This window comes from Salvelinus fontinalis, chromosome 14 (genome assembly GCF_029448725.1).
Source record: "Salvelinus fontinalis isolate EN_2023a chromosome 14, ASM2944872v1, whole genome shotgun sequence".
Taxonomy (NCBI): Eukaryota; Metazoa; Chordata; class Actinopteri; order Salmoniformes; family Salmonidae; genus Salvelinus; species Salvelinus fontinalis.
In genome coordinates this window covers 15,648,205-15,663,659 of record NC_074678.1, presented here as the reverse complement: position 1 = coordinate 15,663,659, position 15,455 = coordinate 15,648,205, and the positions used below count along the sequence as shown (strand labels likewise).

The following is a 15,455-nucleotide window of genomic DNA, read 5'->3' as shown; positions in this document are numbered from 1 at the left end:
TAGAGAATTTGGCAGTACGTCCAACCGGCCCCACAGACCACGTATACCCACGCCAGCCCAGGACCTCCACATCTGGCCTTTTCACCTGCGGGATCGTCTTCGACCAGCAAGGCGTCCCAAGTTGGTGTGCCTATAACCTCCCAGGCCCATCCATGGCTGTGCCCCTGCCTTGTCGGAGAATCCATAGATTAGGGCCAGATGTATTTATTTCTATTGACTGATTTCCTCGTAGGAACTGTAACTCAGTAAAATCGTTGAAAATCTTGGATCTTACGTTAATATTCGGAAAGTATTCAGATCCCTTTATTTTCTCTACATTTTGTTTCGTTTTAGCCTTATTCTAAAAGGGATGAAATATATATTTTTTCCCCCTCATCAATCTACACACAATACCCCATGATGACATAGCAAAAACATGTTTTTTTGCAAATGGGAAAAAAAGGAAATTACATTGACATGAGTATTCAGACCCTTCACTCAGTACTTTGTTGAAGAACCTTTGGCTGCGATTACAGACTCGAGTTTTCTTGGCACCGACAGAGATGGCCGTCTCGCTTTGACTCTTTAGGAAATTATACTGATTTTAGTTTTTTTATGTATTATTTCTTACATTGTTAACCCAGAAAATCTTTAGTGTTATTACATGTGGTTGAAGTCGGACATTTATATACATTTAGGTTGGAGTCATTAAAACTCGTTTTTTAACCACTCCACAAATTTCTTGTTAACAAACTATGGTTTTGGCAAGTCAGTTAGGACATCTACTTTGTGCATGACACAATTCATTTTTCCAACAATTGTTTACAGACAGATTATTTAACTTAATTCACTGCATCACAATTCCAGTGGGTTAAAAGTTTACATACACTAAGTTGACTGTGCCTTTAAACAGCTTGGAAAATTCCAGAAAATTATGTCATGGCTTTAGAAGCTTCTGATAGGCTTATTGACATCATTTGAGTCAATTGGAGGTGTACCGGTGGATGTATTTCAAGGCCAACCTTCAAACTCTGTGCCTCTTTGCTTGACATCATGGGAAAGTCCAAAGAAATCAGCCAAGACCTCAGAAAATAAATTGTAGACCTCCACAAGTCTGGTTCATCCTTGGGAGCAATTTCCAAACGCCTGAAGGTACCACGTTCATCTGTACAAACAACAGTACGCAAGTATAAACATTATGGGACCACGAAGCCACCATACCGCTCAGGAAGGAGACGCATTCTGTGTCCTAGAGATCAGAGGTCAACTGATTATTTGGAATGTTCGATTAATTAGGGCCGATTTCAAGTTTTCATAATAATCGGAAATTGGTATTTTTGGACACCAATTTGGCCGATTTTAAAAATAATAATAATATTATTTTTTACACCTTTATTTAACTAGGCAAGTCAGTTAAGAACACATTCTTATTTTCAATGACAGCCTAGGAACGGTGGGTTAACTGCCTTGTTCAGTGGCAGAACAACATATTTTTACCTTGTCAGCTCAGGGATTCAATCTTGCAACCTTACGGTTAACTAGTCCAACGCTCTAAGCACCTGATTACATTGCACTCCACGAGGAGCCTGCCTGTTACGCAAATGCAGTAAGAATCCAAGGTAAGTTGCTAGCTAGCATTAAACTTATCTTATAAAAAACAATCAATCAATCATAATCACTAGTTAACTACACATGGTTGATGCTATTACTAGTTTATCTAGCGTGTCCTGCGTTGCATATAATCTATGCGGTGGCATTCGCGAAAAAGGACTGTCGTTGCTCCAATGTGTACCTAACCATAAACATCAATGCCTTTCTTAAAATCAATACACAAGTATATATTTTTTTATACCTGCATATTTAGTTAATATTGCCTGCTAACATGAATTTCTTTGTGTGACTTCTCTTGCAACAGAGTCAGGGTATATGCAGCAGTTTGGGCCGCCTAGCTCATTGCAAACTGTGTGAAGTCTATTTCTTTCTAACAAAGACAGCCAACTTCGCCAAACGGGGGATGATTTAACAAAAGCGCATTTGCGAAAAAAGCACAATCGTTGCACGACTGTACCTAACCATAAACATCAATGCCTTTCTTAAAATCAATACACAGAAGTATATATTTTTAAACCTGCATATTTAGCTAAAAGAAATCCAGGTTAGCAGGCAATATTAACCAGGTGAAATTGTGTCACTTCTCTTGCGTTCATTGCACGCAGAGTCAGGGTATATGCAACAGTTTGGGCCGCCTGGCTCGTTGCGAACTAATTTGCTAGAATTTTACCTAATTATGACATAACATTGAAGGTTGTGCAATGTAACAGGAATATTTTGACTTATGGATGCCACCCGTTAGATCAAATTCGGAACGGTTCCGTATTTCACTGAAAGACTAACGGTTTTGTTTGAGATGATAGTTTCCCGATTCGACCATATTAATGACGTAAGGCTCGTATTTCTGTGTGTTATTATGTTACAATTAAGTCTATGATTTGATAGAGCAGTCTGACTAAGTGATGGTAGGCACCAGCAGGCTCGTAAGCATTCATTCAAACAGCACTTTCGTGCGTTTTACCAGCAGCTCGCCGCTGTTCTTCAAGCATTGCGCTGTTTATGACTTCAAGCCTAGCAACTCCCGAGATTAGGCTGGTGTAACCGATGTGAAATGGATAGCTAGTTAGCGGGGTGCGCGCTAATAGCGTTTCAAACGTCACTCGCTCTGAGACTTGGAGTAGTTGTTCCCCTTGCTCTGCATGGGTAAAGCTGCTTTAAGGGTGGCTGTTGTCGATGTGTTCCTGGTTCGAGCCCAGGTAGGAGCGAGGAGAGGGACGAAAGCTATACTGTTACACTGGCAATACTAAAGTGCCTATAAGAACATCCAATAGTCAAAGGTATATGAAATACAAATCGTATAGAGAGAAATAGTCCTATAATTCCCATAATAACTACAACCTAAAACTTCTTACCTAGGAATATTGAAGACTCATGTTAAAAGGAACCACCAGCTTTCATATGTTCTCATGTTCTGAGCAAGGAACTTAAACGTTAGCTTTCTTACATGGCACATATTGCACTTTTACTTTCTTCTCCAACACTTTGTTTTTGTATTATTTAAACTAAATTGAACATGTTTATTTATTTGAGGCTATATTTATTTTATTGATATATTAAGTTAAAATAAGTGTTCATTCAGTATTGTTGTAATTGTCATTATTACAAATAAAAAATAAAAAATCGGTATCGGCTTTTTTGGTCCTCCAATAATCGGCATCGGTATCGGCGTTGAAAAATCATAATCGGTTGACTTCTAATGGAGATGAACTTACTTTGGTGCGAAAAGTGCAAATCAATCCCAGAACAACTGCAAATCACCCTGTGAAGATGCTGGAGGAAACAGGTACACAAGTATCTATATCCACAGTAAAACTAGTCCTATATCGACATAACCTGAAAGGCCACTCAGCATGGAAGAAGCCACTGCTCCAAAACCGCCATCAAAAAGCCAGACTACGGTTTGCAACTGCACATGGGGATAAAGATCGTACTTTTTGGAGAAATGTCCTCTGGTCTGATGAAACAAAAATATAACTTTTTTGGCCATAATGACCATCATAATGTTTGGAGGAAAAAGGGGGATGCTTGCAAGCCGAAGAACACCATCCCAACCGTGAAGCATGGGGGTGGCAGCATCATGTTGTGGGGGTGCTTTGCTGCAGGAGGGACTGGTGCACTTCACAAAATAAATGACATCTTGAGGGAAGAAAAATTATGTGGATATATTGAAGCAACATCTCAAGACATCAGTCAGGAAGTTAAGGCTTGGTCGCAAATGGGTCTTCCAAATGGACAATGACCCCAAGCATACTTCCAAAGTTGTGGCAAAATGGCTTAAGGACAACAAAGTCAAGGTATTGGAGTGGCCATCACAAAGCCCTGACCTCAATCCCACAGAGAATTTGTGGACAGAACTGAAAAAGCGTGTGAGAACAAGGAGGCCTACAAACCTGACTCAGTTACTCCAGCTCTGTCAGGAGGAATAGGCCAAAATTCACCCAGCTTATTGTGGGAAGCTTGTGGAAGGCTACCTGAAATGTTTGACCCAAGTTAAACAATTTTAAGGCAATGCTACCAAATACTAATTGAGTGTATGTAAACTTCTGACCCACTGGGAATGTGATGAAAGAAATAAAAGCTGAAATAGATCATTCTCTCAACTTTTATTCTGACATTTCACATTCTAAAAATAAATTGGAGATCCTAACTGACCTAAGACAGGGAATTCTTACTAGGATTAAATGTCAGGATTTGTGAAAAACTGAGTTTAAATGTATTTGGATAAGGTGTATGTAAACTTCCGACTTCAACTCTCTGTACATGTTCTTATTCCATCCCTTTAGATGTGTGTGTATTAGGTTGTTATTGGGGAGTTGTTAGATTACTTTTTAGATATTACTGAACTATCGGAACTGTCACGTTCCTGACCTATTTATGTTAGTTGTTATGTGTGTTTTGGTCAGGACGTGAGGTTGGGTGGGCATTCTATGTTTTCTGTTTCTGTGTTGGTTTTGGGTTACCTGGTATGGCTCTTAATTAGAGGCAGGTGTTTGGCGTTCCTCTAATTAAGAGTCATATTTAGGTAGGCGTTGTCACAGTGTTCGTTGTGGGTGATTGTCTTCCGTGTCAGTATGTATGTTCGTGCCACACGGGACTGTAGCGTTTGCTTGTTTCGTTTCGTTTCGATGTCGTCTGTTTCCTGTACGTGAGTTTATGTTTAGTTATGTAAGTTTATGTTCAGGTTTCGTTCTACGTCGTTTTCTTATTTTGTAAGTTTGTTAAAGTGTTTGTTTTCATGTTGCCATCTTCATCGTTGTTATAAATAAAAAGATGGCTTATTTCCCGCAAGCTGCGTTTTGGTCTGAAGATCCTTCTCTCCTCACCTCATCCGAGGATGAGGAGAGCACCAGCCGTTACAGGAACTAGAAGCACAAGCATTTCGCTACACTCGCATCTGCTAACCATGTCTATGTGACCAATAAAAATGTATTTGATTTCGTATGACATTACAAGCTTGTCACATCTGTATTTAGGGAGTTTCTCCCATTCTTCTCTGCAGATCCTCTCAAGCTCTGTCAGGTTGGATGGGGAGTGTTGCTGCACAGCTATTTTCAGGTCTCTCCAGATATGTTCGATCGGGTTCAAGTCCGGGCTCTAGTTGGGCCACTCAAGGACATTCAGAGACTTGTTCCGAAGCCACTCCTGCATTGTCTTAGCTGTGTGCTTAGGGTTGTTGTCCTGTTGGGAGGTGAACCTTCGCCCCATTCTGAGGTTTTGAGCACTCTGTAGCAGGTTTTCATCAATGATTTCTCTTTGCTCCGTTCATCTTTCCCTCCATCCTGATTAGTCTCCCAGTCCATGCCAATGAAAAATATTCCCATAGGGATGGTGCCAGGTTTTCTCCAGATTTGACGCTTGGCATTCAAGCCAAAAGGTTCGATCTTGTTTTCATCTGACCAGGTGCTTTTGGTGCCTTTTACTAAGGAGTGGCTTCTGTCAGGCTACTCTAAAATAAAGGCCTTATTGGTGGATTGCTACATTGATGGTTGTCCTTCTGGAAACTCCACAGAGGATCTCTGTCAGTGTGACCATTGGGTTCTTGGTAACTTCCCTGACCAAGTCCCTTCTCCCCCAATTTCTCAGTTTGGCCAGGCAGACAGCTCTAGGAAGAGTTTTGGTGGTTCCAAACTTCTTCAATTTAAGAATGATGGAGGCCACTGTGTTCTTAGGGACCTTCAAAGCTGCAGAAAATGTTGGGTACCCTTCCCGCATCTGTGCCTCGACACAATCCTGTCTTGGAGCTCTACGGAACAATTTATTTAACCTCATGGCTTGGTTTTTGCACTTACATGCCCTGTCAACTGTGGGACCTTCTATAGACAGATGTGTGTGCCATTCCAAATCATGTCCAATCAATTGAATTTACCACAGGTGGACTCCAAGTTGTAGAAACATCTCAAGGATGATCCATGGAAACAGGATGCACCTGAGCTCAATTTCGTGTCTCATAGCAAAGGGTCTGAATAATTATGTAAATAAGTTATATCATTTTTTTTTTAATATATCATTTTGCAAAAAAAATATCCTGTTTTCGCTTAATCATTATTGGGTATTGTGTGTAAATTGATGAGGAAAATGTTTTATTTAATCAATTTTAGAATAAGGCTGTAATGTAACAAAATGTGGAAAAAGTCAAGGGTTCTGAATACTTTCCGAATGCACTGTAAATGTCACCAGTATCCCACTGCACCTGGCTAGTGGGTAAGTTCTCTCTTGTGTGTGACATTGTTCTATTGACGTGTTAATGCACATACACACTCACATTTTTGCAGTTATGGTGTTAATGCTTTCTCTTTCTGGTGTTGTGTTTGATGGCAGTCTGTGTCAGTCCGATACCTCTTGTTTTATCCCGGGGAGGGACAGCAGTAGAGATAGGAATGTTTATGCGGAGGCTGTTATTGTTATTCTGGGCCATTTTAAGAACTAATTATTTCCAATGAAAACACAGGGACGATTTACGATGTGACGCAAGTTACAACAAGTCTCTGAATGATGTTAAATGATTGATCCGCCACTCTTCTCTCACCCTCTCTCTCTCCTTCCCCCTCTCCCACTGTTTGAGTGTTATTGTGTCTGGTTCTTAGGGAATGGCAAATTGACACATCATAAAGACAAATAGCGCTCTGTTTTTCTAACAAGTATGTGTACACGGGATGAGTGAGAATTGAAACAAGACAGGACTAGAGAGAGATGCTACCTAAGGACACAGATGTAAAGATATATATATATATATATACACACAGTAAAAGGCCTAAATAATTTAGCATAGATGTGTTGTAACAGTGGGCTATATAAGGAGATGTTTAAATTGAAGATGCAATGTATCCTGAAACTTGCAGGGAAGAATAGCCTATTCTGTTCTTCCAGAATATGACCTCAATGTCCTTAAACTCATCTTCTTCCCGAGTAGCCTACAACCTCAATGCCTACTCCCAGGTTGTGTTCTAACAGTATGCTATAGGAGGAGATGGGCAATTCCAAGATGCTGTGACTCACTTTTTCACTTTAAAATGGATGCCAAGTAAAAACTATTGATTGCAAAGTTTAACAAACCATGCCCATATATACAGAAGTCTACTTTTAACAATTGTCACTGAACATTTGACTAAAACACAGGTATTCAAGGAACAGTGCAGATGCCAAGTCTGGGAACAGAGTGACAGTAAGATCTCCCTCAGATTATGTGATCACGGGTTCCAAAAACTATTTTTAATTATCAGTTCTGAATTCAAAGAGGTCTGTAGAAAGAATGGGACATCTTGAGTTTGAAAAAAATCTATTTGGGTTCTTGAACTCCTGTAAGGGAACTGGATCAACAGCTGTCAACAGAATGACATCATGGGTCCTAATTATGAAGAATGTCACACTCTTCATAGTGATGTATCCTGAATAGGTACACAAAATTAGAACATTTTAATATCCTCCCTTTGCGTGTTTGTGTATTATTTTACACACTGGCTATTTCTGTAATGAGTTCTGCTCATTAGTCCGGTTGTTCCAGACCGGACTAAATCTGTACCTATTTTTCACAGGTTTGGACAGCACAGTAGAGTACAGCACAGTATGGTAGAGTAGCGCACAGTACAGTAAAGGAAATTGGAGGAGAGTGTAGTTCACTAGAGTACAGTAAAGTATAGTTCAGTAGAGCACCAGTAGAGTATACTATATTACATTATACTGTACTCTACTCATGTGTGCTCTACTGTACTGAACTATTGTACTCTATTTTTCTTTACTGTACTGAACACTACTGTATACTACTGTATACTACTGTGCACTACTGAACACGACTGTACACTACTGTGCACTACTGTGCACTACTGTGCTCTACTGAACACTACTGTACACTACTGTGCTCTAGTGTACACTACGGTGCTCTACTGTGCTCTACTGTACACGACTGTGCACTACTGTATACGACTGTGCACTACTGTACACTACTGTGCTCTACTGTGCTCTACTGTACACTACTGAACACTACTGTACACTACTGTGCTCTACTCTGCTCTACTGTACACTACTGAACACTACTGTACACTACTGTGCTCTACTCTGCTCTACTGTACACTACTGAACACTACTGTACACTACTGTGCTCTACTGTGCTCTATTTCAACTGTGGTTGTGACTACTATGATTTCCCATTGTCATTCTGTTATATTTTTTGGGGTCACTCTTTTTTGGGTCACTCTTACTGATTTGGCAACAGAGTGACATGTTTTAATCACTTAATAATTCATTAACAAAAATGTTTTGCAAAAAAAACTAATTAATTGGTGTATCTACTTTTACTTGTTACTTTTGTGAACTTTCATTTTCCTCCCTCATGAGGGAGAGAAATTAGAAAATATCTGAACGATATGGGCTTTTTGGTATCAGAATGACAAGACACTAGGCAGTATTTCTTAAACTTACAGAAGGCTAATCATTTCTGCAAAACAAAATATAAATACTTCAACATTATTGCGTTTCTAATACCTTTTAAGACTTTTTCTAATCAATGTTTTTTAAGACCCATTTTCCATCTGTGTGAACAGATATCAAAGCCTTTACTTTTCCCACATTTTTAAGATTGAAAATGCCTTCATTTCCCCCAAAAATATAGACTCTTAGCTTTCATTTGACACCAAATATGATATGCTCCTATAAACAAATATGTTGGTGCTCATGGGTCCTTTTACATGGAAATGACAAGATGCACTTTACATGATTTCATGATTTCAATGTATTCTGAAACTCAAGTGTTCTTTCTGAGGATGACAGGGATGTACTGTGTCTTATGTTCTTTCTGAGGATGACGGATGTACTGTGTCATGTTCTTTCTGAGGATGACAGGGATGTACTGTATCGTATGTTCTTTCTGAGGATAACAGGTGTGTACTGTGTCTCATGTTCTTTCTGAGGATGACAGGGATGTACTGTATCTTATGTTCTTTCTGAGGATGACAGGGATGTACTGTATCTTATGTTCTTTCTGAGGATGACAGGGATGTACTGTACCTTATGTTCTTTCTGAGGATGACAGGGATGTACTGTACCTTATGTTCTTTCTGAGGATGACAGGGATGTACTGTATCTTATGTTCTTTCTGAGGATGACTTGGATGTGAAAGAAATAGTGTAAAATGTGTTCACTGTCCTGCTCTCATGCTGGTATACATTTTTCAAAATACTAATTTGCGGTATCAGAGGAGTCCATTGAATTAAATGTTGATGATGTGGTTGTAATGCTGCTCTCCAACAGGGTTGGGTTCACTTCCTTTAAAATTCAATCAATTCAGGAAGTAAACTGCGATTCCAATTTCAATATAACCCTGCTCTCCAACATCTGCCAGGTCTCTGGTCGTAGGTCTGAGGACCATAGAGGACCATACAGTGTGTTACCTCCTACCTGTGTGTGTCCATTTTCCAGCTCTACATGCTCTTGTTCTTCTAGATTGTTCATATAGTCTCTGGGCATCAGGGCCTGTATTGGGTTGCTGTTTGTTATATGTGATAGGGAGAAACATAGGACTTTGGAGGTATGTGAAGAGAAAGCATAAAAGTATAAAGATATTTTATATTTATGCATCTATCAAGACACAGTCAGTCTGTGCTCTGAAATGTGTATTCCAACCGTCCGTGTTTCCCAGACCCTGGTCGACACGTATCCTGTACATTACAAACCATTTTAACATTTAGCTCTATTTCTTTCCTTTTTTTGCCGTCTGAATATTTGCTTTGTGACCGGTGGACCCCCAATGCTGACAGAGCTTGGCTGAGTGCCTGGACCTAGAACAATATCAGCCAAGGGGGGGTTGGTGAGAGCGAGGAGCCTGGCCAGACACAAACTCACACACAGGAACGTCTGGCCTCTAAGCCGTCAGCGCTGCGCCCTGCCTTACATAATGACAGAGTGTGGAGGCATTAAGGCAATTTGTTTGATTTAAGTTGTCAAGGCAGGCTGGACCCTGTACCTTTCAGCTGGTTTTGATACCCAGGCTCGTGTGTGTGTTTTCATTCTGCATACCTCCTCTGAAATAAAAACCAGAGGAATGGACAGGCTCACACAGAGTGGGGTCTCATCTCGGCTAGGGAGGTAACAGACCGTACGTTCTGTGAGAGGCCAGAGAGGGGGGGGATGGGGAGTGACAGAGGCTAGGGAGGTAACAGACCGTACGTTCTGTGAGAGGCCAGAGAGGGGGGGGATGGGGAGTGATAGAGGCTAGGGAGGTAACAGACCGTACGTTCTGTGAGAGGCCAGAGAGGGGGGGATGGGGAGTGATAGAGGCTAGGGAGGTAACAGACCGTACGTTCTGTGAGAGGCCAGAGAGGGGGGGGGGGGGGGGGGGAGTGACAGAGGCTAGGGAGGTAACAGACCGTACGTTCTGTGAGAGGCCAGAGAGGGGGGGGGGGGGGTGGGGAGTGAGAGGCTAGGGCTACACAGAGGAGGGAGGGAGTGTAGGAGGAAGTGTAGGAGGGTAGGAGGCAGAGATCAGAGGAGACAGGGGTGTGAGGAGGAAGTGTAGGAGGAAGAATGAGGAGGGTAGGAGGCAGAGATCAGAGGAGACAGGGGTGTGAGGCGGAATGAGAATATAAAGGAAGATGAGAGGGTGGAAAGGAGGGAGAGGAAAAGCATAACAGAAAGCAGTAAAGAAGGGTAAGATGATGGAGGGTAGTGGGTGTCTGTGAGAGCAGGGATTACTGTGGGCGGTGTTAGCTGCCTAGCTAGTGGCCTTACACTCTCACACCCATGGTTCCTTTTAAGGGTTCATTTAGAGAAAGAGAAACGGCAGCCCCCCCCCCCCCCCCCCCCCCCCCCGTCCTCTGCTCGGTTCTGCTTGGTCTAACTGCCTGCTAGTGCAGGGTCTTGTTTCACACATCAGCTGTAGAGAACACAGTGGGAGAAAGCACGTATGACTTGGCTGGGTGTGTAGATGAATACACATATTGCTAGTAGTTGGTGTGCGTGCGTGCAAACTTGTGTGTGTAGTGGGCAGTGTGTGGAACGTTATTGAAAAAGTCAACTAAAAGAGTGAGTGGCGCGTCAGGGTTAGTTAGACTGAGCTCTGGGGCTCTAGAAAGTGATCAAAACCATAGTGTGTGTTCAGCTCTTCATCCCAGAGCTCTGCAGCAGTAGTTGGGAAGCAGTAAACTGTTGATACGTTTCAGCTGTGCAGAACGTGTGTTCACAGTAAACTGCTGATACGTTTCAGCTGTGCAGAACGTGTGTTCACAGTAAACTGCTGACACGTTTCAGCTGTGCAGAACGTGTGTTCACAGTAAACTGCTGACACGTTTCAGCTGTGCAGAACGTGTGTTCACAGTAAACTGCTGACACGTTTCAGCTGTGCAGAACGTGTGTTCACAGTAAACTGCTGACACGTTTCAGCTGTGCAGAACGTGTGTTCACAGTAAACTGCTGACACGTTTCAGCTGTGCAGAACGTGTGTTCACAGTAAACTGCTGACACGTTTCAGCTGTGCAGAACGTGTGTTCACAGTAAACTGCTGACACGTTTCAGCTGTGCAGAACGTGTGTTCACAGTAAACTGCTGACACGTTTCAGCTGTGCAGAACGTGTGTTCACAGTAAACTGCTGACGCGTTTCAGCTGAGCAGATTGTGTGTTCACAGTAAACTGCTGACGCGTTTCAGCTGAGCAGATTGTGTGTTCACAGTAAACCGCTGATGCGTTTCAGCTGAGCAGATTGTGTGTTCACAGTAAACCGCTGATGCGTTTCAGCTGAGCAGATTGTGTGTTCACAGTAAACCGCTGATGCGTTTCAGCTGAGCAGATTGTGTGTTCACAGTAAACCGCTGACGCGTTTCAGCTGAGCAGATTGTGTGTTCACAGTAAACTGCTGACGCGTTTCAGCTGAGCAGATTGTGTGTTCACAGTAAACTGCTGACGCGTTTCAGCTGAGCAGATTGTGTGTTCACAGTAAACTGCTGACACGTTTCAGCTGAGCAGATTGTGTGTTCACAGTAAACCGCTGATGCGTTTCAGCTGAGCAGATTGTGTGTTCACAGTAAACCGCTGATGCGTTTCAGCTGAGCAGATTGTGTGTTCACAGTAAACCGCTGATGCGTTTCAGCTGAGCAGATTGTGTGTTCACAGTAAACTGCTGACGCGTTTCAGCTGAGCAGATTGTGTGTTCACAGTAAACCGCTGATGCGTTTCAGCTGAGCAGATTGTGTGTTCACAGTAAACCGCTGATGCGTTTCAGCTGAGCAGATTGTGTGTTCACAGTAAACCGCCGATGCGTTTCTGCTGTGCAGACGGTGGTCCAACCGCATGGTCCAGGTGTGTCAACCATGACCAGCTTGGCTTTACACGGTTAAACGTGATCTGGTCCTCAAATGGTCTTGTCAGACACTCTCCAGACTGCACCCTAAACGTTTTGAACTTCTTGGTCCTTTGAGCTGGATCAGAACAATTGTTGCTAACTAAGGGTTTTCTTTAACAGTATGACTTCCATCTGTATTGATGTGAATATTTTCTCTCCTACTCAGATCTCCTTTGAGCTGGCTGAGTACACAGCTAATGTGGACGGTGTTGGTACCCTGCGTCTGCTGGACGCTATAAAGACGTGTGGTCTGACCAACAGTGTTAAGTTCTACCAGGCCTCTACTAGTGAACTCTATGGGAAGGTCCAGGAGATCCCTCAGAAAGAGACCACGCCGTTCTACCCCCGCTCACCTTACGGTAAAACACACACACACACATATATATACACATACTCACACGTCTCTACTTGGAGTACATTCAGGCTTATTTCATATGAACACCCTTTGAAGGTTCTATGCCCTGGCACTGCTCTTCAAAAGGTGTGTGTGTGTGTGTGTACACAGAGAGGGCTTCAGAGTTGGTGCTCCCTACACACCTCCCCAGGCTAAACGTCTGAAGACTGAGTGGGTCTCACTTTAACAAAGACACCTTTATGTGCGCACGCACGCACGCACGCACAAACGTGTCAGTGTGATATCAGGTTTCATGTTCTGTGTTGTCTAAATGTTCTCCTCCCTGACACATTCCCTGCCTGCCTGTCTGGCAACACCTGATCTGACTGTATGGGAGTGAGGGAAGGCAGCATACCATAATAACCAGGACTGGGAGGGGGCATGGCGTAACAATGGTGACCTCCCTTCTCCTGTCCATGTTAGTGTACTGACCCTGTGATTTAATCAACCAGCAGGGCTCCTCCTTCTTCCCCTCCCTCCCTGAGTCTGTGGCATTTCTCTCCTCTCTCCTTCCTCCCCTCCCTCCCTGAGTCTGTGGCATCTCTCTCTCTCTTCTGTCTCATTCCTTCCCTCCCTCCCTGAGTCTGTGGCATCTCTTCTCTCTCCTTCCTCCCCTCCCTCCATGACTCTGTGGCATCTCTCTCTTCTCTCTCCTCTTCCTCCCCTCCCTCCCTGAGTCTGTGGCATCTCTCTCTCTCTCTTCTGTCTCATCCCTTCCCTCCCTCCCTGAGTCTGTGGCATCTCTCTCTTCTCTCTCCTTCCTCCCCTCCCTCCATGACTCTGTGGCATCTCTCTCTTCTCTCTCCTCTTCCTCCCCTCCCTCCCTGAGTCTGTGGCATCTCTCTCTCTCTCTTCTGTCTCATCCCTTCCCTCCCTCCCTGAGTCTGTGGCATCTCTCTCTTCTCTCTCCTTCCTCCCCTCCCTCCATGAGTCTGTGGCATCTCTCTCTTCTCTCTCCTTCCTCCCCTCCCTCCATGAGTCTGTGGCATCTCTCTCTCTCTCTTCTGTCTCATCCCTTCCCCCCCTCCCTGAGTCTGTGGCATCTCTCTCTTCTCTCTCCTTCCTCCCCTCCCTCCATGAGTCTGTGGCATCTCTCTCATCAGAGGAGAGGAGAGAGTGAGAGTGCAAGGTTGGAGAGGGAGGTGGGAAGGAGATGAAAAGAGTGAGGAGAGCAAAGAAAGAAGGATGAAAACTGAGAGGTTATTATTCTTGTGCCTGCTTCTACTCATCATTAGAAAGCAGAAACTATCTGTGGTACAGCACCACTGTACTCTGCTTTCAAATATTATAACTCGACTCTCTCTCTCTTTCTCGCTCTCTCTTTCTCGCTCTCTCTTTCTCGCTCTCTCTCTCTTTCTCGCTCTCTCTCTCTCTCTCTCTCTCTCGCTCTCTCGCTCTCTCTCGCTCTCTCTCGCTCTCTCTCGCTCTCTCTCTCTCTCTCTCTCTCTCTCTCTCTCTCTCTCTCTCTCTCTCTCTCTCTCTCGCTCTCTCTCGCTCTCTCTCGCTCTCTCTCGCTCTCTCTCGCTCTCTCTCGCTCTCTCTCGCTCTCTCTCGCTCTCTCTCGCTCTCTCTCGCTCTCTCTCGCTCTCTCTCGCTCTCTCTCGCTCTCTCTCGCTCTCTCTCGCTCTCTCTCGCTCTCGCTCTCTCTCGCTCTCGCTCTCTCGCTCTCGCGCTCTCGCTCTCTCTTTCTCGCTCTCTCTTTCTCGCTCTCTCTTTCTCGCTCTCTCTTTCTCGCTCTCTCTTTCTCGCTCTCGCTCTCTCTTTCTCGCTCTCGCTCTCTCTTTCTCGCTCTCTCTTTCTCTCTCGCTCTCTCTTTCTCTCTCGCTCTCTCTTTCGCTCTCGCTCTCTCTCGCTCTCGCTCTCTCTCGCTCTCGCTCTCTCTCTTTCTCTCTCGCTCTCTCTTTCGCTCTCGCTCTCTCTTTCTCGCGCTCTCTCTTTCTCGCGCTCTCTCTTTCTCGCGCTCTCGCTCTCTCTTTCTCGCGCTCTCTCTTTCTCGCGCTCTCTCTTTCTCGCGCTCTCTCTTTCTCGCGCTCTCGCTCTCTTTCTCTCTCTCGCTCTCTCTCGCTCTCTCTCGCTCTCTCTCTCGCTCTCTCTCGCTCTCTCTCGCTCTCTCTCGCTCTCTGTCGCTCTCTGTCGCTCTCTCTCGCTCTCTCTCGCTCTCTCTCGCTCTCTCTTTCTCGCTCTCGCTCTCTCTTTCTCGCTCTCGCTCTCTTTCTCGCTCTCTCTTTCTCTCTCGCTCTCTCTTTCTCTCTCGCTCTCTCTTTCTCTCTCGCTCTCTCTTTCGCTCTCGCTCTCTCTCGCTCTCGCTCGCTCTCGCTCTCGCTCTCTCTCGCTCTCGCTCTCTCTCTTTCTCTCTCGCTCTCTCTTTCGCTCTCGCTCTCTCTTTCTCGCGCTCTCTCTTTCTCGCGCTCTCTCTTTCTCGCGCTCTCGCTCTCTCTTTCTCGCGCTCTCTCTTTCTCGCTCTCTCTCTTTCTCGCGCTCTCGCTCTCTTTCTCGCTCTCTCGCTCTCTCTCGCTCTCTCTCGCTCTCTCTCGCTCTCTCTCGCTCTCTCTCGCTCTCTCTCGCTCTCTCTCGCTCTCTCTCGCTCTCTCTCGCTCTCTCTCGCTCTCTCTCGCTCTCTCTCGCTCTCTCTCGCTCTCTCTCGC

At 44.3% G+C, this 15,455-nt stretch overlaps 1 protein-coding gene across 2 annotated transcripts in view; it reads left to right on the top strand.

Moving 5' to 3' along the window:
* gmds (GDP-mannose 4,6-dehydratase) overlaps positions 1 to 15,455 on the top strand; it is a 257,578-nt gene that overhangs the window by 75,225 nt on the left and 166,898 nt on the right. For both annotated transcript variants that reach the window (XM_055944036.1, XM_055944037.1), the window contains one exon: positions 12,583 to 12,775. In XM_055944036.1, coding sequence (XP_055800011.1) covers positions 12,583 to 12,775 — 193 coding nt within the window. The remainder of the gene's footprint in view (positions 1 to 12,582; positions 12,776 to 15,455) is intronic.